This window comes from Mustelus asterias, unplaced genomic scaffold (genome assembly GCF_964213995.1).
Source record: "Mustelus asterias unplaced genomic scaffold, sMusAst1.hap1.1 HAP1_SCAFFOLD_331, whole genome shotgun sequence".
Taxonomy (NCBI): domain Eukaryota; kingdom Metazoa; phylum Chordata; class Chondrichthyes; order Carcharhiniformes; family Triakidae; genus Mustelus; species Mustelus asterias.
This window is the reverse complement of record NW_027590293.1, coordinates 337,025-362,811: the sequence shown is the minus strand read 5'-3', so window position 1 is coordinate 362,811 and position 25,787 is coordinate 337,025. Positions and strand designations below refer to the sequence as shown.

General features: G+C 47.3%; 2 protein-coding genes and 3 non-coding genes across 5 annotated transcripts in view; 1 reads left to right on the top strand and 4 right to left on the bottom strand.

Moving 5' to 3' along the window:
• The window catches only part of LOC144486397 (uncharacterized), a 100,169-nt gene that overhangs the window by 28,429 nt on the left and 45,953 nt on the right, over nucleotides 1-25,787 (bottom strand). The window contains exon 4 of the mRNA XM_078204433.1: nucleotides 18,133-19,217. Coding sequence (XP_078060559.1) covers nucleotides 18,133-19,217 — 1,085 coding nt within the window. The remainder of the gene's footprint in view (nucleotides 1-18,132; nucleotides 19,218-25,787) is intronic.
• The window catches only part of LOC144486403 (uncharacterized), a 151,273-nt gene that overhangs the window by 121,451 nt on the left and 4,035 nt on the right, over nucleotides 1-25,787 (top strand). The gene's annotated exons all lie outside the window — the stretch shown is intronic.
• On the bottom strand, nucleotides 393-464 carry trnae-uuc (transfer RNA glutamic acid (anticodon UUC)). Its single transcript has one exon. It is a non-coding gene; the product is annotated as a tRNA-Glu (tRNA).
• On the bottom strand, nucleotides 3,170-3,252 carry trnal-aag (transfer RNA leucine (anticodon AAG)). Its single transcript has one exon. It is a non-coding gene; the product is annotated as a tRNA-Leu (tRNA).
• trnaq-cug (transfer RNA glutamine (anticodon CUG)) lies at nucleotides 8,883-8,954 on the bottom strand. Its single transcript has one exon. It is a non-coding gene; the product is annotated as a tRNA-Gln (tRNA).

The following is a 25,787-nucleotide window of genomic DNA, read 5'->3' as shown; positions in this document are numbered from 1 at the left end:
ATGACTGTGTGACTATGTCTGTAGCGACAGTGACCTGGAATGAAGCAATGGAGACAGTAATGATGATCAATGAGATACAAATCTCTGATGTTGTTCAGCAGATTTACCACAAGAAGCTACAGAAGACGCAGAGGTTACGAATGATCTTTGAATCTGGTGAGCTACAGTGAAATGTAGTGGAGCAGAATGCATTATTGTTCATTTTGACAGGAGGAAGCAGCAAGGGGAATGTAATGAAAAATTGCCGGGGACAATTGACGGGATTGTGCAAATGGGATTATTTTGTTTCTCCAGGGAGCTCAAACTGGCACAATGATCATTCCTGTTATCGATCAGGAAGTAATCTCAGCCCCTCCTCAATCATGTGCTGGTCGGCAGCTATAAAATCAACATTCCCTGACCAGGAATCGAACCCGGGCCGCGGTGGTGAAAGCGCCAAATCCTAACCACTAGACCACCAGGGAAGATGCGAGCAAGCGGTTTAATCTGACTGGTACATTGCAGCGTTTTTTCAATACTCGAGAAAGGTTTGGGGAAAAAAAACTCATGTTTTGATGGAACACGAATGACTCCTTCAGCCAACAGCAAATTACTGCAGATTCCGGAACTTAAAAGAAAATCTTAAAATGCTTGAAAATCTCAACAGGCATGACGGCATCTCTGGAGAGAGAATAGAGCCAACATTTCAAATCTGTATGGCCAGTCAACAGACTTCCAAAAGGCCTTTGACAAGGTGCCTCACGGGAGACTGCTGAGTAAAATAAGGGCCCATGGTATTCGAGGCAAGGTACTAACATGGATTGACGATTGGCTGTCAGACAGAAGGCAGAGAGTTGGGATAAAAGGTTCTTTCTCAGAATGGCAACCGGTGACAAGTGGTGTCCCGCAGGGTTCAGTGTTGGGGCCACAGCTGTTCTCTTTATATATTAACGATCTAGATGACGGGACTGGGAGCATTCTGGCCAAGTTTGCCGATGATACAAAGATAGGTGGGGGGGCAGGTAGTATTGAGGAGGTGGGGAGGCTGCAGAAAGATTTAGACAGTTTAGGAGAGTGGTCCAAGAAGTGGCTGATGAAATTCAACGTGGGCAAGTGCGAGGTCGTACACTTTGGAAAAAAGAATAGAGGCATGGACTATTTTCTAAACGGTGACAAAATTCATAATGCTAAAGTGCAAAGGGACTTGGGAGTCCTAGTCCAGGATTCTCTAAAGGTAAACTTGCAGGTTGAGTCCGTAATTAAGAAAGCAAATGTAATGTTGTCATTTATCTCAAGAGGCTTGGAATACAAAAGCAGGGATGTACTTCTGAGGCTTTATAAAGCACTGGTTAGGCCCCATTTGGAGTACTGTGAGCAATTTTGGGCCCCACACCTCAGGAAGGACATACTGGCACTGGAGCGGGTCCAGCGGAGATTCACACGGATGATCCCAGGAATGGTAGGCCTGACATACGATGAACGTCTGAGGATCGTGGGATTATATTCATTGGAGTTTAGGAGGTTGAGGGGAGATCTGATAGAAACTTACAAGATAATGAACGGCTTAGATAGGATGGACGTAGGGAAGTTGTTTCCATTAACAGGGGAGACTAGGACGCGGGGGCACAGCCTTAGAATAAAAGGGAGTCACTTTAGAACAGAGATGAGGAGAAATTTCTTCAGCCAGAGAGTGGTGGGTCTGTGGAATTCATTGCCACAGAGGGCTGTGGAGGCCGAGACGTTGAGCGTCTTCAAGACAGAAATTGATAAATTCTTGATTTCTCGAGGAATTAAGGGCTATGGGGAGAGAGTGGGTAAATGGAGTTGAAATCAACCATGATTGAATGGTGGAGTGGACTCGATGGGCCGAATGGCCTTACTTCCGCTCCTATGTCTTATGGTCTTATGGTCTTAAAGCTGAAGACAGGAAAAGAGGGCGAGATTTATACTTTAAGGGAGATGCGGGGTGTGAGGGTGGGAGCCGTGGGTAAGAGTTGACAAAGTTGTGATAGAAAAAGAAACAAACGGAATGTAAATCGTGGCGGGAAAAGCAAAATACTGCGGCTGCTGGAAACTGAAACAAAAACAGAAAATGCTGGAACATCTCAGTAGGTCTGGCAGCATCTATGGAGAGAGAAAAGAGCCAAAGTTTCGAGTCTGGATGACGCTTCGCCAGAGGTCTGTGGATCCTCAGTTAATGAGGATATTGAAGTTTCAGATGGAGATATTTTTGGAACCTAAGGGAATGAAGGGCCATCATGATAGGGTTGGAAATTGGTGGATTCGTCATAATCTCCTTAAATTGTGGAGCAGACTCCATGGGACATGTGAGCCTATCCGACTCCATTAATTCCAACCCCTGCAGCACCATATCTGACAGCGATCACTTCCGCTAAAAGCGTTGGTGAGTGTTCTGAGGCATTGAATTCGAGGCAATAGCATTTGTGGGGGGAAAGTGGTCAAATGCCACAAATTTCTGGTGTTCAGTTGATTTTCTTTAAACGTCGTGAATACTTTTTCTCGAACATGTTATTACGAAACTTTAATACAGTGGGAAGTACCATTATTCATTTTGACAGGAGGAACACGCAGAGGCAATGTAATATCAATTGCTGTGGGCAAAAGATGAGCTTCTGGAGCCAGTCTTGTTGTTCTCCAGTAAACCCGATCTGTTTGCCCTGAGGCCATCTCCGTGTTTATATAGTGCGGTGATTATCACAGGAGCCAGGTTAATTCTGTAAATATCTGGTCAGAATGATGTGAAGCATACATGACAGGATTTGAACTTCAGTTATAAAATTCAAATCCATCACCTGAATTCCTGGGCCGGGAATACAGTCTCACTATTTGTAATCATGTTGTTTATATCATGATGTGGAGATGCCGGCTTTGGACTGGGTGGGTACAGCAAGAATTCTCACAACACCAGCTGAAGTCAAACAGGCTTATTTGGAATTACGAGCTGTCGGAGCGCTGCTCCTTCATTAGGTTGTTTAACTCGGCAGTCAGAAATTCAGCCTGTGTGTACTCTCGAAAGGTGCATCTTGCACACACGCTGCTTTACCCCAACAACTTTTTAAAGTTGCTAATGTCTCTGCTCGTTGTTCATGACGAAAACGGCACCACACACACTCATGGGATGAATTCTGAGCTGTTGGACTGCAGCTGCAAGGACCAAAACTCAAACTCATGGCAGCGGTGGGATTTGAACCCACGCCCCCCCTAGAGACTGGAGCCTTAATCCAGCGCCTTAGACCGCTCGGCCACACTACCACGTTGGAACGCGTCGCAATCATGTTATTTAATGATAATGTTACTCAAATTCATTAAAAGCAATGGAGGTGGGAAAGGCCATCAAGCGACATGAGCCCACTCCTTCCCTGAATCAGGTCAGCCTGAACTGCGCAACAAACAGAAATCATCCACGTCAGAAACACAATGAGCTGCAGTGAAGGGCCGGCATCATTTAAACTGACCTTAAGCTCGTCTCTTCCCAATTTCCTGCCAGAAATGACAAGGGAACCTCCTGTTGAATTTGCTCAGGGTCTGCACTTCAGGGCACGAGGCGAGATTATGTTTTATATCTTCATCGAGGCAATAACTCACAGTTTTCACAGTTTGAATGAGAGCAATAAATCTTCAATTCCAGACCAGTGATCTAAACAGCAGCGACAGAGACAAACTCTAACAACCAGGCCAGCAGCTTACAGCGTGTTTTAGAATTTAATTTATCCACGCTGCTTTTGTTACTTTAATTTTCACGCCACTTTCACCACAAACAGCTTTCTCCTGCAAAATGGCGCCCTCTGTTTCAACGCCAGTGATGTGTTCAGCCAATGACAACATATAACAAACACTCCAGTGCAATTATCACTTTCGCTTCCGACGGTTCGAAACCGGACAGAAATATTTCCAAATGCTTTTCAATGCAGAGTGAGGAAAAAAGTTTCATTATTCAGTGTCAATGTAAACGGTAAAATCTGACCAATTACCAGACAGATTTGACCTTGCAACAACTTCTCAATCGTTCATACAATGCACCCTATCACTGTCCTTCTCTTTCTGTGTTTGTTCTTGAACTGTTGCACATGTGAAATTTCCAGCTCTGATATAAACTTGCAAACCTCACTCGGCTGATTCTAGTAGATCTGCTTTCGATCGGAGAGTAAATCAGATCATTATTAATGGTTTACTGAGAGCAAATAGTCCTCTTTTCCAAAGCGGGAATTGAAACCAGACATCACAAGGAGAGTGTTGAACATGAGCCACTGGACTACCATGGAAACCGGTGAACTGTGTTTTTCAAACTGATTTCATACATGTCCCTTTGCTCATTATTTTCCTCTCAGATCTTTTTCACTTGTGACACGTTTCCTCTTCAAAATGTCCTGTTTGGATACATAATTGCCTCCTTCAGCCAATGACAACACGGATTGAATTCGCTGGGTCATGGAATTGATAGTGAGGTGAAATGGTCCCACAAAATGCTAAAGTTTAGAAGGATGAGGAGGGGATCTGATAGACATATATAACATTCTAAATGGATTGATAAAGAAAAGGTAGACCAAAAGTTTCTTCTTATGGGGCAATCAAGGACAAGAGCTCACGTGTATAGTTTGAGAGCCCGTTGATTTAAAACTGAGATGAGGAGAAACTACTTCTCGTAAAGGGTGGTGAATTGGTGGAACTCGCTGCTCCATAGCGCGTTGGAATCTGAATCGTTGAATGATTTCAAGAAGGGATAGAAATATTTCTGATGAAGAAAAACACATTAAAGGGATATGGAGAATAGGTGGGGAGGTGGGTTTCAGATCAAGGAGAGGTCAACCATGATCTGATTGAATGGCAGAGCAGGACCACAGGGCTGAATTTGCCGACACCTGCTCCCAATTCCTATGTTCCTATGTTCCTATGTATAGCGTTCAATTTTCAAGCCTACCAACCTCATCACGACGGTTTTGTTGAAATATATGTACAGTACGCCCTCTGGTTCTCCTTCACCCACAACGCATGTGAGTCTTGCAAGTAAATTTGTAATCGTCTCATTCTGTGCTGTAATCATTCTGTCATTCTCTGTTTCCCTCATTTATTTCCCCCTGGCTTCCACCATATCAGATGTTGTTATGTTTCCTCCCTGCTGGATTTCACTTCTTTTAAAATTCCTACATTTCTAAACATTCCCAATGTTAACGAAAGGTCATGGAGGTGAAAGTTTATCTTTTGTTTCCCTATGCACAGACGCTGTCTGACTTCCTGAGTTTTTCCAACATTATCACATTTCATTGCAAATTTCTGATCCGCTGTTAGGTGGCAATGAACATATATTTAGTTGACATGCTTTTTTGCCGCGGGCTGTTGGTCGATGGGTATGATTCTCGCTTTGGGTGTTAAAATCCGCAGGCTTGCGAGAGGTCCCTGGTTTAAATCCCGGACAAGCCCTTCCTTTGTAATGGACAAGTCGTGGATTTTGTTAGTTTATTTCCCGTGACATGGTGGAATTGGTTCACATGGGACATGATTTTAGAACCTGAGAACACACTGAAAGGCTTCCCATTGTCTCTGTCTACACTTCCCGCTGTCTCGGCAAAGCAGCCAGCGTAATTAAGGACCCCACGCACCCCAACATTCTCTCTTCCATCTTCTTCCATCCGGAAAAGACACAAAAATTCTGAGGTCACGTACCAACCGACTCAAAAACAGCTTCTTCCCTGCTGCTGTCAGACTTTTGAATGGACTTACCTTGCATTAAGTTGATCTTTATCTACACCCTGGCTATGACTAACACTACGTTCTGCACTCTCACGTTTCCTGCTGCATGAATTGTATGTTTTGTCTGTATAGCGTGCAAGAAACAATACTTTTCACTGTATGTTAATACATGTGACAATAAATCGAATCAAATTCTGTTCGTACAACACACTCACAGAGGATCCAGACATTTTCAATAGATGACAATGCTTGCACACATTCATTTAATACTTATTCACCCATTCAGAGGACCCCATGCTTGTGGGTTCCGACAGTTGTTTTCTGTATATTGAGTTGTGGGTGAATGCTTCACTCTCTGTCCCTGTCTGTCCCTTTTTGTCGCTGGAGACCTGTCTCAGACTCTCTCACTTTTCAGTCTCTCTGTCTGTGCATCGATCACTGTTCCCTCTTTTGCTCTTTGCACCCTCTATTCTCTCGCTGTCTATGTTTAACCAACGTTCACTGGATTTAATCCTGTGATGAGGCGGTTGTGCGGGGAGGAGAGACTCAGTGGGATGATTTTGGGCTGAGAGGTGGTCAGATGGAAAAGTCTGAAAATGGGGCGATAGTTTGCCTCCGGGCATACTGAGATGCTGTTTCCGCATCTGGTTTGAGTAGTTAGATCAAAAATATTAAGGCGAAAGATGTAAGAGGAGTTTGCAATGTTTGGAAGGAGATCCAGCTGAGAAGTGCAAGATGTGAATGAAGTTGTCGATCATTGAGAGGAATGCATTCTAACCTCAAAGATTCTGCCGGTTGATTAATCGCCAACTTTCTAATTGGAATAAGCTGAGATAGTAGATGGAAAAGCCATATTTGTCTCCATGCATTTGAGTATATGGAGTGCCAGTTCTGATATGTGTCCGTCTAGCTCAGGGTCGTGCATTTGAGTCCCACGTTGGGCTCTGTTTTTACTGGGTTAAGTTCCAGCAGTGTCGCCGCTCAAACTGAACCTTTTCCCATCCCGTTTTCTTTTGAAGTTTATTTCGTAGTCACAAGGAAGGCTTGCATGAATGAAGTTACTGTGAAATTCTCCTAGTCGCCAGACTCCAGCGCCTCTTCGGGTCAATGCACCTAACCAGCACATCTTTCCTACTGTGGGATGAAACACTCGCTGACACGGGGAGAACGTGCAAACCACACACAGATAGTGACCCAAGCCGAGAATCGAACCCAGGTCCCTGGCGCTGAAAGACAGCGGTGCTGAGCACTGTCCCACCGTGCCGCTCTATGAATTTCACAATTACCGCTTTCATGAGTTAAAGCGATCTCTGCTTCCCTGGCAGTCGAAGAATTTAGTGCTTAATTCAGCTAGAAGTTTTCCTCTCATTTTGCGCGAGATTGGAACCAAGATCTGGGAGATTGTGTCAGTGGAAACAATAATCATCCCAATTGCCATTCAGTCACTCCAACCTTACATCCTGTCACAAGGTCATAAAAAGAGTTCTTGCCCTCTTTTTGTCCTTCACTCTGTAGTTGCTTGTAAACCATTAAATCTCTAACTTCTTCCATTTTGGATGTAACGTCAGCGACCCGAAACATTCACTCTGTTTCCCTCTCCAAAGACGACGTTTGACCTGCTGAGTGTTTCCAATATTTTCTGTTTTGAAATGGGATTTTCAGTAACTTCAGTGTTTCTTTTTCTAGTTCAATGTGGATTAGTTTTCTTGGACTGAATGTTCCCTGTTTAAATCGTTAAAGGGCCGAGGTATTAAAAAATAAGATACAAGAATGTGTCACCCTATTTGACATAAAATGAAACAAAATGAGGATCAATCATTCCAAAAGATGTTCCTAATTCAAAATATCTTTTGCAGGGGGTCCACCTCCGGGTGCCATTCACTCACTCATCTGTCCCAATTGAAACAAGAAGTCGGACGGCGAGAGTCCAGATTGCTTAGCGTTACACCAAGGAAACGACAGCACTCTGACCTATGACACCAGACCTTGCTCCCAAAACACACACACACACACACACACACTTGCTCAATAATTGCCAGTCTCCAGTCGAATGGTTGCTGTTGTGTGACACCAACTGATTCTTTCTTTCAGCAGATGATTTAAAGAGTAGCGAAAGATGAAAAAAAACATTGCTGATGTCGGCACCTGTCGCCAGAGGCTCAGCATTGTGCAGTGTAATGGAAGTTGAACTGGCTGACAAATTGTCCTCCCGATTCCTGCTTTATGAAGAACTGAAATAAAAGATCCATCGACAAATCAATCCTCAACAATGGCAAAGAAGAGCAAGGGTCCGCCTAAATTTAAACTCGGTTCGCTGGATTCAGAGAGGTCACCATTAGACCAGAGGACCTACAACATAGCAGCCGGCTGCAAATGGTCACTCAAAGCATTTGACCCACTTGCTGTTGCTGCCACATTGAATGAAAAAGGTCACATGCTTTGAGTAACCATTTGCATCAGGTGGCTCTGTTCCTATTTCTGTGGTGTGACGGTGGGCACTCTGGACTCCGAATGTAGTAAGCGGAGTTCAGAACTCGGTGAAAGATTGTTTTTATTTGCTGAAGACGATGATGAGTTTGCTGAAGCGCATTTCATTTTTAATTCTCAGAAAGTGGAAAACTAAACACTGAGGAAATTTCAGCAAATTCCACCGCAATCACATTGCAGACGATGCAGCGAATGACTCTCCCGGCGTCATTGCATCAGCTCCAGAGAACGATTGCTCAAGAACACAAAGGGCTGAGAAGCAGAGTCACCACAGTGGGCAGGGGGTCCACCTACATGTGTCACTCATTCACTCATTCATCCCAATTTAAACCAGAATTCGGAGGCGAGAGGCCAGAGTGCGAACCATTTCACCATGGAATCGACAGCAGTCTTTTCTCCAGAACACACGCACGCACCGACTCTCTTTCTCTCTCTCACGCACTCACACACACACACATTTTGCTCAATAATTGCCAGGCTCCAATCGAATTGCTATTGTGCGACACCAACTGCTTCTATCTTTCAACAGAGGAGGTAAAGAGTAGCGAAAAGATGAAAAGCACTGATGTTGCAGGCATCTGGCGCCAGAGGTTCAGCAATGTGCATTGGAACCGCAGCTGAACTGGCTGACAAATTGTCCTCTCGATTTGGACTTGGTGAGAAAATTAAACGCCCTTTAGTATATCCATCATCTGCAAATTAAAGCAAGGTTCCGCCGAGATTTGAACTCGGATCGCTGGATTCAGAGTCCAGAGTGCTCACCATTACACCACGGAACCCAGCACACGGGAGCAATCTGAAAATGGTCGCTCAGTACCTGTGCCAATTTGAACAGCAGGGCGAAATATCAGTCCCATTGCACAATTCCGTCAATTACCCACAGCAATTCATATTTACATTGCCCTTGCTGATTCCTTCCGCAAAAATGAGTAAGCTACCTTCAACTGCATTATATTTCACTGTAGCTCACCACGTTTAAAGAGCAATGTTAGCATCGAACTTTTATAAACCTGTTGTGTTAAAAATGCTGAACAACATGGTCACCTCACTCTAAGAAGGATGTGGAGACACTGGAAAGAGTGCAGAGGAGATTTACCAGGATGCTGCCTGGTTTGGAGGGTAGGTCTTATGCGGAAAGGTTGAGGGAACTTGGGCTTTTCTCTTAGGAGCGGAGGAGGTTGAGAGGAGACTTGATAGAGGTTTATAAGATGATGAGGGGGATAGATAGAGTGAACGTTCAAAGACTATTTCCTCGGGTGAATGGAGTGGTAACTAGGGGGCATAACTATAGGGTTCATGGTGGGAGATATAGGAAGGATGTCCGAGGTAGGTTTTTTACTCAGAGAGTGGTTGGGGTGTGGAATAGACTGCCTGCAGGGATAGTGGAGTCAGAAACTTTAGGAACATTTAAGAAGCTATTGGATAGGCACATGGAGTACTTCGGGATGATAGGGAGGAAATAGCTGGATTCTGGGTTTCAGACAAAGCTCGGCACAACATCGTGGGCCGAAGGGCCTGTTCTGTGCTGTACTGTTCTATGTTCGAACATCAGCATATCACAGCTCTGCTTTCGTCACACTGGAAACCAGTGTGAAAATATGAACAATTTAATGTCTTAAGAGACAGGGAGGAGTGTATGAATGTCGATAATTGGCACCGTGCACATTCCTGTCGTAAGTATTTGGGAGAATCAAGAAGATGAGATCCTGGTGATCCAGTGGTTAGGGTTCAGCCCTTTCAGGGTCGCAGACTGGCTTCGATATATAAAGGTTTAAATGCTTTGATAAACAAACCTGCAATACTTTCTGCTCGAAAGCAGCTCTGCCAGAAACAGTGGAGTGAGATTTGTGTTTTTGCTTCCGAGTTGGAAATGTCATATGGGCAACAGGGTCAGGTCGAGAACAAATACTGATAGTGAAAGACAGTGATAGTCTGCAAAGCGCTGACGATGGAGACGTTGATACAAGGTAAAATCTGTGTGGTAATGTGTCAGAGTTAACCATTTGCACTGACAGAAATATCACTCATTTCTGGATTAAAATATCGTGCTGAATGACAAGAAACTTCTCACTGAATTTAGCAGTAATCTATTTGACTTAGACTGATTCCAAGCAGTCTTCATTCAGAAAGCAGTAACTGTGAGATTAACAAAGTGGGATAGAGAAAGACTCAGTTTGATTGGTGACGCTGCCGGAGGAATGGAGAGCTGGAGTTCACCCAGGAAAGCAGCAAAGTTTAAAAATAATGAGAACCACCCAATGTTGCCCTTGTCCATCATTCCTTGTGTCAGTTAATCCATCCTGTTATGCTCTCTATCACAGACCTTCCCTTTTAATCTCTTTACTGATAGCCAAGTTCCGCACGCATGAGGACGGCCTCAACCGGGATATTGGGTTCATGTCACACTATCTGTAATCCCCACAGCTTGCCTGGACTTGCAGGATTTCACTGGCTGTCCTATCTGGACATCTCTTTAACCTGTCTTAATGCTCTCTCCACTCACAGAATTCCCACTCACCTGAAGAAGGAGCTTAAGGCTCCGAAATCTTGTGGCCTTTGCTACCAAATAAACCTGTTGGACTTTAACCTGGTGTTGTTAAACTCATTACTGTGTTTACCCCAGTCCAACGCCGGCATCTCCACATCATGACAATCAGCCTAACCCACACATCTTTGAAAAGGAAACCGGATCATCAGGAGGAAACGCACGCAGACAGGGGGAGAACGTGAAAACTCCGCATATACAGTAACCCGAGAAATTGAACCTTAGTCACTGGCGCTGTGAGGCATCAGTTCGAACAACTGTCCCAACGTGTCGTCCTTTCTACTGCATTCAATTTTACTGCAGCTCGCTGCGTTCAAAGGGCAGTGTTAGTATCAACCTGTGATTAAATCACGTTGTGGTAATTCTGCTGAACAACATGAATTTATCACCGTTAATGGACCCGTGGGTTCCAGCCCCACGTTGAGCGCGATTGTTTTTAAACTTTGCTGCATTTCTGGTTGAACTCCAGCTCGCCATTCCACCCGCAGTCTCACCATTGAAACTGAGTCCCTCTCCATCCCGCGCTGCTAATCTCACCGTTACTGGTTTCTGAGTGAAAACTGCCACCACTTCACTGGAGGTCAGAAAGTTTGCTGTTTAATTCAGTTAAAGGTTTTCTTGTCACTGAGCCCGAGATTTGGACCCAGATCTGCAGGATATTTGTGTCAGTGGAAACAATGAAATCCACCCCATTATCAGCCAAATTTTACCCCGCATCACCATCTCTATCGTCAGCGCTTTCCAGCCCATCGCTTTTTCAACATTCTTGACAAGTGACATTTCCAATTCAGACACAAAGGAGGAAACCTCCCTGATACTAATTGCGATAGAACTGCTGCTAACCCGGAATTGTTGTACAGAGTATAGCAATAAATCGACATTCCCTGACTGAGAATCGAACCCGGGCCGCGGTGGTGAGAGCGCCGAATCCTAACCACTAGACCATCAGGGAAATTGATACGAATTCTTTAAAACACTAATTTATACATGGACCACCTGCCTTTTATTTTATGTTGGACATTTTATTCACCAGAGCATGTTTCTCCTTCAAAGTTTAATGTTTAGATGGAACACAAGTGACTGCTTCAGCCAATGAAAACAGCGAATTCTGTTAGTTGGAACATGAAATCGACAGTGAGGTGAAATAGTCCCGCAAGCTGCCATGTGACACTTTCAATTTCCAAAACCCACCAACTCCATCACTGTGGCTCCTGTGAAACTTACAAGGTAACACACGGTAGGCATTCATCACGGAGAGCAAGTGATACAAGCCATTTATGAAACACTATCATGTCGCTTCTCTTCCCGTTTCTGTTCTCCAGCTTCCTCTGACCGTCCAGCTCCCAGGGTCAATTAGCTGCTTAATGCAGACAGAGACAAGTAGTGAGCCCGAGCTATACCTGGAAAGCAGGGGCAGGGAATGTAAGACACACGGTACTGAGAGGAGATGGAGTTTAGAGATGACAGTATAAAGAGATCCAGATATCTCATCTTCCTGATCCTCCCAGTCACTGATTACAGGAATGTGCACACTGCCAATCACCCACTGTCACACTCTCCTTCCAGCCTTCAACACGGAGTTAAGTTTTGAAGTTTTTGAAGTATTGCGACTGTTGTTCAGGGTTTAGCAATGCTGCCTGATAGCCAGGGACCCCGGTTCATTTCCGGCTTCAGGTGACTCTCTGTGTGGAGTTTGCACGTTCGCCCTGTGTCTGCGCGGCTTTCCTTTCAGTTGTTCCGCTTTCCACCCACAGTCCAAAGATGTGTGGATTCAGTGATTGGCCATGCTAAAATGCCCCTCAGTGTCAGAGGGGTTAGCAGGTTAAATACGTGGTGTTGCAGGGATTTGACGGAGGTGGGATTGTTGTCGGTGCAGGCTCGGTGTACCGAATGGCCTCCTTCTGTGCTGCAGGGAATCTATCATTCTATGAATTTGATAGGGGAAGACATTATTTTCCCTGGCTGTGGAATCTCAGACTTTCGCAGTAACTTCATTGCAGTGTTAATGTAAGGCTATTTGTGAAACTAATAATGAATAATAAATGAATAAACTTAAATAATGTTTTGATTCGAATTGTTAAGTTTAATGGGATAATGGAAGCAAATTTAAATTACGTGTAATTTGTTTGAAATCAATATGCATTAAAGAATGTTGATAACACCGGATAACATTCCATCCGGTAACACTTGATGGATATATAGATGTACGAGACACGTTTTTTACACAGACAGTGGTGGGTGCCTGGAACTCATCGGGAGATGCAGTGGAAGCAGATACGATGGTGAGTTTTAAGGGGCGTCTGGACAAATACATGAATAGGATGGGAATAGGGGGAAGTGGTCCCCGGAAGGGTAAGGGGTCTTAGTTCAGTCGGGCAGCATGGTCGATGCAGGCTTGGAGGGCCGAAGGGCCTGTTCCTGAGCTGTAATTTTCTTTGGTCTTTTGTTCTTATATATTTAATGACACCTCCGGGCCCATTGCCAACCCGCAACTGTTTGCCTATGAATGCTGATGGGGTCAAAACAGTGAAAACTACGTCTCTGGGTGGTCTTAAACTGATGTGAAGATGCCGGCGTTGGACTGGGGTGAACACAGCAAGAGTTTTAACAACACCAGGTTAAAGTCCAACAGGTTAATTTGGTAGCAAATACCATTAGCTTGAGAGCACATTTCCACTCCATCTGACGAAGGAGCAGCACTCCGAAAGCTAATGGTATTAGCTACCAAATAAACCTGTTGGACTTTAACCTGGTGTTGTTAAAACTCTTGCTGTGGTCTTAAACTACCAACTTTTCAGTTAACAGCTGAACGAGCTGACTAATTGCGCCACAGAGACTGACAAAACAGCTGCTAAAGATATTCTAAACCAGGGTGTCAATGACCCAAATTCTATTTCTGCAAAACCTGTTCCAGAACTACAGCATGACCACAGCGTTTACAATTATATATAAATCTCTTTGGCTATGTTGATCCCGCAGAATCCCGCAGGATATAATACTTTCCACTCAATCACAAATAACATCATTCACAGCTGCACCGCCTTCCCAACATTGTGACCCATTTCCCTCAGGATTTCTTCCAGTATTTAATATTTTCCTGGTTTTCTCATCATTTTGAAATGAGATTCTCTTCAATGTACAACACAAATGGAATTGCAAATCTGACGGACAAACAATGGAAAACAATTCACTGGGTAACAGAAATCCCACAGTGCTCATTTCCAGATTCACAACACTCAGCTTTTCACTCAAATGAACGAATTTATGACTGAAAAGTTTTGGAAAGTTGGTAAAAATATTGTTTGTGACTTACTCGGGTATTGTGTAAATGCTGTTTGAATCTTCAGTGAGCGCACTATAATCGATCAACTTTTTGATGAGCGTTTGGTCGGTGCATTGTTATGTTTCACACCGTTTGGAGTATCCTGTGTCCCAGGGATGGGCAGTAAGCCGCTGATTGAAGCTGCAGTTGCCGCTTTCTGCTGGCAGCGGATGGGTGATTGGAGAGTGCGTGGTAAGGTCCTGCTGCTTGTCCCTGTCCCACTCACTGTGGAACTGGGGTAGAGAGAATCATTGATCGTTTTGTTTCCCCGTCTATGTTGCATTATAGGAAGGATGTGGAGGCATTGGAAAGGGTGCAGAGGAGATTTACAAGGATATTGCCTGGTATGGTGGGAAGGTTTTATGAGGAAAGGCTGAGAGACTTGAGGTTGTTTTCGTTAGAGAGAAGAAGGTTAAGAGGTGACTTAATAGAAGCGTACAAGATGATCAGAGGATGAGATAGGGTGGATAGTGAGAGCCTTTTTCCTCGGATGGTGATAGCTAGCACGAGGGGACATAGCTTTAAATTGAGGGGTGATAGATATAGGACAGATGTCAGAGGTAGATTCTTCACTCAGAGAGTAGTAAGGGCGTGGAATGCCCTGCCTGCAGCAGGAGTGGACTTGCCAACATTAAGGGTATTTAAATGGTCATTGGATAAACATATGGATGATATTGGAATAGTGTAGATTAGATGGGCTTTAGATTGGTTTCACTGGTCGGCGCAACATCGAGGGCTGAAGGGCCTGTACTGCGCTGTAATGTTCTATGTTCTATGAATCAGGGCAGCACTTACTCAGTTAATGGTAGGGCGTTGAGGAGAGTTACAGAACAAAGAGGTCGAGAGGTACATGTTCAGAGCTCCTTGAAAGTGAGGTCACAAGATGGACAGTGGTGAAGAAGGTGGGAGGGGTTTGGGGTGGGTGGGGGGGGTGGGAGCGTGGGGAGGGGTGGGGGTGGGATGGGGTTGGGGGGGGTTGGGGGATTGGGGGGGTGCGGGGGATGGGGTTGGGGGGGGTGAGGGTGGGGTGGGGGTTGGGGAGCAGCGTCGTGAGGCGACCATGTTCCAGACAGTGAATCCGCACGAGGGACGACTCGGTGGGAGGCACGAGGGAGTCCCCCGCCTCGCTCTGGGCAGACTCCAAAAGTGCCCCCGTGCCCACCACCGAGCCGCTGACCTCCTCAGCGCAGTCACCCCTCGACTCCGAGTCCCCCGCCGCAGGACGTACGGCGGGCGGCACGGAGCCGCCAACTCGTCCCAACCCCTCCCCGATCCCACCCCCAGGATCGGCGGAGGAGGGGTTCCCCCGGGCTCAGCTTCCCCGGTTTGCAGGCCCGCATGCAGCGGCGACTCAGTCCCCCGCTCCGCCCCAGACGCTTGGACACCCCCCAGGTCCGGTACAACCTCCGGATTAAGGTCGGGGATGTCCAGCGTCCAAGGTCGGGACGGAGAGGACGAGTGGACCATTTCCTCGCCACCGCCGCACGGGGACACGAACATTGGGGTGTCGCCCCAGTCCCCCGACATACTGAAAAAGAACTCCGGGTTGTAATCGGCCGGGTGGAACGGATACTAAACCCTCCCTCCAGGACCTCCTCCCGGGTCAGGCAGACAAATGGAGAAATGGACAAAAAGGAGTAGACATGGCGGAGGGAGGGGTCCCAAAGGTCAAGCGGGATCGGCACCACCCCGGACCTGACCTCCCCCAGTGGATGGAGGTGGGGGAGGAGGAGCTCACCGGGTAGAAAGGGCGGGACGTTCGAGATGATGATCTTATGGGCGGTGGCCTCCAATGTATCCACCGCCAGGAACGCCCCACCCACCATGACCCCCCTCTCCAGGGCGAGGTGGACCGCCCGCTCGGCCTTCAAAAAGAATACGGCCCGGCCGTACATCTTAGAGGCCGCGACAATGGCTCAGGGGCCGACAACCCCAGCCATTGCCTTGACACAGGCCTCGATGGACATGTCGGGGTGGGCGTAGCACTTAACCCCGAGCTGCCGCGTGAGCAACGAAAAAGGAGCGGCGGGGGTTCTGGTAGCCGCCACGCCCGCATAGGTGGGCCGAGAAGGCTCTGCCATCGACGACGCTGGCGATGCCTCCATAGTAATCAAGGGAGTGCTATGCCCACCCCGAGACTGCCCAGAAGCACGGCAGGGTGTATAAGGGGAGGGAAAAATAAGGGAGGGTAGGGTAGGTGGATGGGGGTCTAGGTGCTCTCTCCCCGGAGAGGAGAGAGGAGGTCGGAGGAGCAGGAGGGAGGACGAGGGACAAGGCACGGAGGGGGGCCGGTGCCCCAGTCAGGGGGAAAGAGGGGAGGGGGTGCCGGTGTTGGGGGCAGCAGCAGTGGGTGGGGGACTTTACTCCTCCAGCCCTTTCGGGCGCAAACAGTTCAAGTCCGGGGTGTCTTCACCCCCCCTCCCCTTCCTATTAATCAACACCTCAGAAGGTCAGGGGGTGGGATCTGCCCTGCAATTCTCAGCTTCCCCTCTCCCTTGGACATGCGCAGTCCTGGGCCGGGGGGAGGGGGAGATCACCGAGCGGCTTCTCGCTCTGGCCGGAGCCATCAGCCGGTTGCCTGGAAACCTTGGCTCGATGTGGTGCAGGGGGAGGGGAACAATGGGTGGGGGCGGGGCTCCCGGGTCCGCGCGCCCGGGCTTGCTCACTGGAACCTGGGGCGTCACCGCGGAGCAGAGAGATTCCTATTGGCTGATTCAGGCAGGACTCCATTGTGACATCACAAAGGGGAAGTTGGCCAATGATGATGTAATTTAAACAATGCCTGAGATCACTTCACTTCTTGGTCAGACCCCCTTTTCAGTCCAGTGCTACTTGGAGTTTACCGTCAATTCAACAACTATTGGGTTACAAGTCCCTCACAGTTCTGATCACAAATTTATGATAAAATAATTCAAATAATGCATGAGAACGCTTCTTACCGAACTACCGACCACTGTTTGTTGATTGATCAGACCCCCTTTTTACACATTCAGGAATCTCAGCCACTGAACACCAGCCGGTCCTGGAATAAGTTTAATTCGAACTCATTCTGAGTAAATATTCTCACCAGGTCTTCTTTCGGAGCCCTGCTAAGCAGCTTTAATGGTTCATGATTGCAGAAACTGAGCAGTCACAGGAACGTGGTCAAGATAGTCCAATCCCATAATGCCTCACATTTAATCTGCAGTCCTTCAGTTATAACAGAATATGTGGCTGTCTGTAGCTGCCTCGGCCACGATCAGCGCCAACACTGCCTTCTTGAACTGCTACAATGCCGAAGGTGGAAGTACATCCACAGTGCTGTTAGGGAGGGATTTCCAGCTACACATTCCACACTTCCTCTAGACTGTGGGTGGATGTGAGATTGATACATTTCATTCAACTGCACCCAAGCTGAGTTATTCAAATCCCTTTATTGTACGTGACAATATATTCATGATTTCTTCAAAACAGAAATTAAACATTCCCATTTGATTTCAGGTATTAACATATTCTGTTGGTTTGTTCTTTATTGTCGATGTCAGGCTGGGGTTGTTCCCCTTGGAGCAAAGGAGGTTGAGGGGAGATTTGATAAAGGTGGACGAGATTCTGACAGGTTTAGATAAGGTGGACAAAGAAAAGCTGTTCCCATTAGCTGATGGGAGAAGGACGAGGGGGGACACAGATTTATGGTTTTGGGTCAGAGATGCAGGGGGCAGGGGGGCGCAGATGTGAGGAAGAATATTTTGATGCAGTGAATGGTAATGACCTGGAACTCGCTGCCTACGAGGGTGGAGGAAGTGGAGACAATAAACAAGAACAAAGGAAATTGGATGGGCATTGGGAGGTTTCAAACAGAAATACTGACTAAATATCTCTGAACTTCCTCACACCCTGTCACTCTGTGATCCTTGTGAAATTTAAAACAAGGTATTCGCAACAAGACTCAAAGAGCATCACCCCACTGGAGGCAGTTGTGAGACCGGCCAGTCCAGCAGAAAGAAACCCTCCGACCCTCCCCATTGACTAACTGTGAGAATGAACAAAATGCAGTCCTGGATGTAACTGAGAGCAGAAACAATAACAGCAGAATCCCACCCCCTGGAATCACTCATGAACTTTTTGGTGTCTCAGCAGATTAGATAATTGACTGAATCCCTTCCCACACTGAGAGCAGGTGAATGGTCTCTCCCCAGTGTGAATGTGCTGGTGTATCTGCAGGTCAGATAACTGACTGAATCCCTTCCCACACGGAGAGGCGGTGAACGGTCTCTCCCCAGTGTGAACTCGCTGGTGTCTCTGCAGGTTAGATAATTGACTGAACCCCTCCTCACACTGAGAGCAGGTGAATGGCCTCTCCCCAGTGTGAACTCGCTGGTGTCTCCGCAGGGTGGATAAATGAGTGAATCCCTTCCCACACTGAGAGCAGGTGAACGGCCTCTCCCCAGTGTGAACTCGCTGGTGTCTTCGCAGGGTGGATGAATCAGTGAATCCCTTCCCACACTGAGAGCAGGTGAACGGTCTCTCCCCAGTGTGAACACGCAGGTGCATCTGCAGGTCAGATAATCGACTGAACCCCTTCCCACACTGAGGGCAGGTGAATGGCCTCTCCCCAGTGTGAACTCGCTGGTGTGTCTGCAGGGTGGATAACCGAGTGAATCCCTTCCCACACTGAGAGCAGGTGAATGGTCTCTCCCCAGTGTGAACACGCTGGTGCGTCTGCAGGTTAGATAATTGACTGAACCCCTTCTCACACTGAGAGCATGTGAACGGCCTCTCCCCAGTGTGAACTCGCTGATGTGCCTGCAGGCTGGATAACTGACAGAATCCCTTCTCACACTGAGAGCAGGTGAACGGTTTCTCCCCAGTATGAATTCGCTGGTGTGTCTGCAGGACGGATAACTGAGTGAATCCCTTCCCACACTGAGAGCAGCTAAAGGGCCTCTCCCCAGTGTGAACTCGCTGGTGTGTCTGCAGTTGGGATAATCGAGTGAATCCCTCCCCACACTGAGAGCAAGTAAATGGTCTCTCCCCAGTGTGTACTCGCTGGTGTGTCTGCAGGCTGGATAAATGACTGAATCCCTCCCCACACTGAGAGCACATGAATGGTCTCTCCCCAGTGTGGCTGCGCCGATGAGCTTCCAGCTCTGATGGGGCTCTGTATCCCTTCCCACAGTCCGCACATTTCCACGGTTTCTCCATGGTGCAGGTGTCCTTTCCTCTCTTCAGTTGAAGACTCGTCCACACACAGAACAGTCTCCCCCCACTGTGAATGGTGTGATATTTATTCAGGCTGTGTAACTGGTTCAAGCTCAGTGCACTGGAACACACTCACTCCAGTGTGGCAGTGTGTTGGCACTTTTCCAGTCACACTGATGTTTGAAATCTTTTCAAGTCATCAGGCCGGACAACCATTTCTCCTCGATTCAAAGGCCGATGATATTCAGGTCCCAAGGAATGTGACTCTGTCAGATCTCGATGTGACGTTTGAGATTTCGGCCTGTGATTCCTCTTTCAGTATCCTGTAAAACAAGTTTACAGAGATCATCAGTGTCAGTGCAGGATGGAAATTCAGAACACGCAATTCTAGTTTCTGTGGAACATTCTTTCCTCTCTCCAGACTCGAAACATTGGCTCTATTCTCTCTCTATCTGGGGGATAGCGTGGGAAATGATGCTGCGGTAGATCAGCCAATTCTCAATGAATGGTTGCAGCAGTTCGATGGGCTGAATGGCCAACTGCAGCTCCTGTTTCTTATGATGTGTGTGTGGTGGACAGGAAGCAGTGAGCATGGATCTGTCAATCAGCCTCAATCAGCACCTTCAGGAGAATTGGGAGGGTGAATATTAGATACAGCAGAGTGAGAATGGAGGGAGAGTGTGTGGGATGGAGATTCACAGCTTTTGGAGAATGAGAGGAAAGAATACACTGACCCACACAGGCTCCTGGTTAAACAACTCAATTTAAAACATTGCATCTTTTTTTGCAAATCCTTCCATGACATTATCGTTCCCTGTTTCCAGCCACACAGATGTTTGAATCTTTTTCTACAGACACACTTACAATCAGGTTCTGATGAATGGAGTGACTCTGTCAGGTTTTGATCTGATGTCTGGTTTGAGTTTCCCTTCAAATTTTGTCATCAAATTTCCTGTAAAAAAAGATCATCACTGTCAGTCAAGAATAGAAATTAAGCGAGAAACATTTCTCTTGGGTTGAGTTTTCTGTGTGTAAATCCTCCCCTTCTCACTCCCTGTAAAAGGAGTTTCCAAAGTCCATCCCTGTCAGTCCCGGAGAGAAATTCACAACTTTCTCTCCTCCTGCTGACAGGGAGCAGCGCGCATGCGCACTATTGCCCATCGCCCCGGGAAAGATGGCCTCCGTTAACTCGGGGCCTCCAAATCAGGCATCTGCGGTCGCGGCCCCGAATTGTACGAACGCGACACCGAGCAGTTATTATTCGGGTTTTCCTGTCTCCTCTGGGTGCTTATGAAGCCTCTCCACCCACCCCGCCGCCTCCATTACCCTCCAGAGTAAGCCGTTTCCCTGGAAACCCGGAGCCGATATAACCCCCTTGCTGCTCCTGCAGCAGCAACATACATTGCGCATGCGCAAAATCTGTTGAGCGGCTGGATCATATTCTGAATCACTGTGAATGCTGGGTAAGATAGCCACCATTGAAGTATGTTATTGCATTTTTAAAAATCATGTTTTGTGATTCACTTACGACTGAAGCCAAAGCACCAAGGTATAAAATGGTGCAGTGGTTAGCACTGCTGCTTCACAGCTCCAGGGTCCCGGGTTTGATTCCCGGCTTGGGTCACTGTCTGTGTGGAGTTTGCACATTCTCCTCGTGTCTGCGTGAGTTTCCTCCGGGTGCTCCGGTTTCCTCCCACAGTCCAAAGATGTGCCGGTTAGGTTGATTGGCCAGGTTAAAAATTGCCCCTTAGAATCCTGGGATGCGTAGGTTGGAGGGATTAGTGGGTAAATATGTGGGGATAGGGCCTGGGTGGGATTGTGGTCAGTGCAGACTCGATGGGCCGAATGGCCTCCTTCTGCACTGTGGGGTTTCTATGATTTCTATAATGAAAATAACTAATATAGCAGCTAGCTCCGTCCTGAGTTTAATTAATGTAAGAAGTCTCACAACACCAGGTTAAAGTCCAACAGGTTTATTTGGTAGTAAATAAACCTGTTGGACTTTAACCTGGTGATGTGAGACTTCTTACGGTGCTTACCCCAGTCCAACGCCGGCATCTCCACATCTGAGTTTAATTGATAGCAGAACTAACATCTACACCTGAAGATGAACTCCTTGGAGTGTCAGCTGGTGTAACGAACTGATTGATTTACCATCCACCCCCTCTCCACACACACACACACACACACACGGACTTGACAATAAGAATGAACTCATGATTGATCAAATCCTTTGAACTTTTAAATATGTTAACAGAACGGGAAATTGAATAAATCCATTTGCACACATAACATATCTGAATGGTCTCTTTCTGGCGTGGCTGTGCTGTAAATAGGATAACTGACCACTTACATTCCAGGACTGACATTCTGCCCTGTTTCCAAGACCAATATTGAGAGGTGGTACAGTGGTTAGCACTGCTGTCTCACAGCACCAGGGACCTGGGTTCTATTCCCAGCTTGGGTCACGATGTGTGTGGAGTTTGCACGTTCTCCCTGTGTCTGCGTGGCTTTCCTCTGGGTGCTCTGGTTTCCTCCCACAGTCCAAAGATATGCGGGTTAAGTGGATTGGCCATGCTAAAAATTGTCAAGGGGACTAGCTAGGGTTAATGCATGGGGATATGGGGATAGGGCGTGGGTGGGATTGTGGTCGGTCCAGACTCAATGGGCTGAATGGCCTTCTTCTGCACTGCAGGATTTTATGTTCCTTGAAAAGGTACAAAATCGACTGCATAACTGCAAATAGTTTTATTTCCAAAACTGTATGAGAATTCCCACCTGACTCTTCATGTTATTGAGTCAAAGAAACTTTGTTAATTTTAAAAATGACCATGAATACTGCAGAGGCTTCTGCAACTCTTCCGATGTTGTTTTTTGTTAACTCAGATTTTTCATAAAGAGAATTGAGCAATCATTTGAAAGGAGAAATAATGCATGTTTTTATGAAGGGGAATGGCCCTTGTACAACTGTTTGAAAATAAGCAAGCACAGACATGATGTGTCTGTGGGTAGAGATGTGTATTGTCTCCAGACAGGACAGCCACATCTCTTTAACCTGTGCTTAATGCTCCTTCCACCCACATTGTCTGTATCTTTAAGACCTGGTTGGCTGTAGGGATTCGCATTCTAATCAGTATTCTGTAACTTGATTTTGTGTCTCTGTGCCCTGTTTGAGAGCATATTTCCACTCCATCTGATGAAGGAGCAGCGCTCCGAAAGCTAATGGTATTTGCTACCAAATAAACCTGTTGGACTTTAACCTGGTGTTGTTAAAACTCTTACTGGGTTCAGTTCTCCAGCTCCTGTCTGCAGGCTGACAATAAAACCAATGGACCTTATTCGTGGTGTTGGGGCCTCCAGCGGGTGTTTGTGAATCCTCCCCGCCCACCTCCCAGGGTTTCCTTCCTTCCCAGAGATCAGAGTCCTCATTGATTTGAGGCCAAAGTGTAACCTCTTATTTATTGTCCCCCTCCCCCATCCTCTGATGTGAACCATCCTCCAGTGGCTGAGCCAGGATGGGGCCGTTAACCTGGGCCTGTTCCCGGGAGGGAGGGAGTGAGAAGCCCCGCAGCTGCAAACCAGGGAGCTGACAATGATTCTGAAGGGTTTGCGGATCCACAAAGTGTTTCCAAATCCTCCCAGCCACCGCCTAACGCTGACTCCGCTTCTCCGGGACAAACAAGCGCCAAGGCCAGCAATGACACTGCGCATGCTCCACATCACAATGCCCGGGGACTGATTGACGGCAGCTCCGGACCAATAGGATGAGGGGGCGGGCCTGGAGGACCGAGCGGGAGCGGCTGGTCCTCCAACCAATCGGTGTGAATGAGGGGCGGGGCTGGAGGACTGAGCGGGAGCGGTTGGTCCTCCAAGCAATCGGAGTGAATGAGAGGCGGGACCTGAAGCATGCGCAGTGCGGGTGAACCAGATAAACCTGTTGGACTTTAACCTGGTGTTGTTTGACTTGTTGCTGTGTTTACCCCAGTCCAACGCCGGCATCTCCACATCAGTGCGGGTAATGGTGACGGACGGCCGGTTTTAGTTTGGAAGCGAGAGCAATACGAGGTAGAGGGCGACGTGCGGGGAATGATAAATGTGGAGGGTGGGTGGAGAGGCTTTGTAAACATGTTGTTCAAACCCAAACCCTGGAAATGAACTTCCCGGTCCCCCCCTTTGTACCAAATGGAGCGGCAGCTTGTAGTGTTAGACCCGGGCTGACTGCCACCATTGAGGCTGCATTACTCGTTGCATTCTGGGGTAGTGCCGGTTGATTGGAAAACGGCTAATGTTACGCCGCTGTTTAAAAAAGGAAGGAGACAAAAGGCGGGTAACTATAGGCCGGTCAGCTTAACGTCTGTAGTAGGGAAAATGCTGGAATCCATTATTAAAGAGGAGATAGCAGGGCATCTGGATAGAAATGGTTCGATCAATCAGACGCAGCATGGATTCATGAGGGGAAAGTCGTGCTTGACGAACATGTTGGATTTTTATGAAGATGTGACTAGGGCGGTTGATGGAGGAGAACCGGTGGATGCGGTGTTTTTGGATTTCCAAAAGGCGTTTGATAAGGTGCCCCATAAAAGGCTGCTGAAGAAGATTAGGGCACACGGAGTTGGGGGTAGTGTGTTAAAGTGGATTGGGGACTGGCTATCCGACAGGAAGCAAAGAGTCGGAATAAATGGGTGTTTTTCCGGTTGGAGGAAGGTAACTAGTGGCGTGCCGCAGGGATCGGTACTCGGGCCGCAACTATTTACCATTTATATAGATGATCTGGAGGAGGGGACGGAGTGTAGGGTAACGAAGTTTGCAGACGACACAAAGATAAGTGGAAAAGTGAATCGTGTGGAGGACGGAGAAGATCTGCAGAGAGATTTGGACAGGCTGAGTGAGTGGGCGAGGATATGGCAAATGGAGTATAACGTTGATAAATGCGAGGTTATACACTTTGGAGGAAATAATAACAAATGGGATTACTATCTCAATGGAAACAAATTAAAACATGCTACCGTGCAAAGGGACCTGGGGGTCCTTGTGCATGAGACGCAAAAGCCCAGTCTGCAGGTACAACAGGTGATCAAGAAGGCAAATGGGATGTTGGCCTATATCGCGAGGGGGATAGAATATAAAAGCAGGGATGTCTTGATGCACCTGTACAGGGCATTGGTGAGGCCGCAGCTGGAATACTGTGTGCAGTATTGGTCCCCTTATATGAGGAAGGATATATTGGCATTGGAGGGAGTGCAGAGAAGGTTCACCAGGTTGATACCGGAGATGAGGGGTTTGGATTATGAGGAGAGGCTGAGGAGATTGGGTTTGTACTTGTTGGAGTTTAGAAGGATGAGGGGGGATCTTATGGAGACTTATAAGATAACGCGGGGGCTGGATAGGGTGGAGGCGGAGAGATTCTTTCCACTTAGTAAGGAAGTTAAAACTAGAGGACACAGCCTCAAAATAAAGGGGGGTCGGTTTAAGACAGAGTTGAGGAGGAACTTCTTCTCCCAGAGGGTGGTGAATCTCTGGAATTCTCTGCCCACTGAGGTGGTGGAGGCTACCTCGCTGAATATGTTTAAAGCGCGGATGGATGGATTCCTGATCGGGAAGGGAATTAAGGGTTATGGGGATCAGGCGGGTAAGTGGTACTGATCCACGTCAGATCAGCCATGATCTTATTGAATGGCGGGGCAGGCTCGAGGGGCTAGATGGCCTACTCCTGCTCCTATTTCTTATGTTCTTATGTTCTTATGTGGGAGGCCGGCAGGGATTGTGATCGGAGAGGGAAGCCCTGACGTCACAATGGAATGGGTGAGGGTGTGACGTCACAATGGAATGGGTGAGGGTGTGACGTCACAATGGGATGGGTGAGGGTGTGACATCACAATGGAATGGGTGAGGGTTCCAGATGAGCTGAGACTGGGCTGGAGTCGGGCGATGGCACTGACATGTGGCCCGGTGGCACAGTGGTTAGTGCAGCTGCCTAACAGCGCCAGGGACCCGGGTTCAATTCCAGCCTCGGGTCACTGTCTGTGCAGAGTTTCTACATTCTCCCCGTGTCTGTGTGGGTTTCTTCCGGATGTTCCGGTTTTCCTTCCACAGTCCAAAGATGTGCCGGCGTTGGACTGGGGTAAGCACAGTAAGTAATCTCACAACACCATGTTAAAATCCAACAGGTTTATTTGGTAGCACAAGCCACAAGCTTTCAGAGCGCTGCCCCTTCATCAGGTGAGTGGGAGTTCTGTTCACAAACAGGGCATATAAAGACACAAACTCAATTTACAAGATAATGGTTGGAATACGAGTCTTTAAACGTAATCAAGTCTTAAAGGTACAGACAATGAGAGTGGAGAGAGGGTTAAGCACAGGTTAAAGAGATGTGTATTGTCTCCAGCCAGGACAGTTAGTGAGATTTTGCAAGCCCAGGCAAGTCGTGGGGGTTACAGATAGTGTGACATGAACCCAAGATCCCGGTTGAGGCCATCCTCATGTGTGATTGACAGATCCATGCTCACTGCTTCTTGCCCTGGATGCAGAGAGCTGAAAATTTCCATGCAGGCTGCCAGACAGATAAAT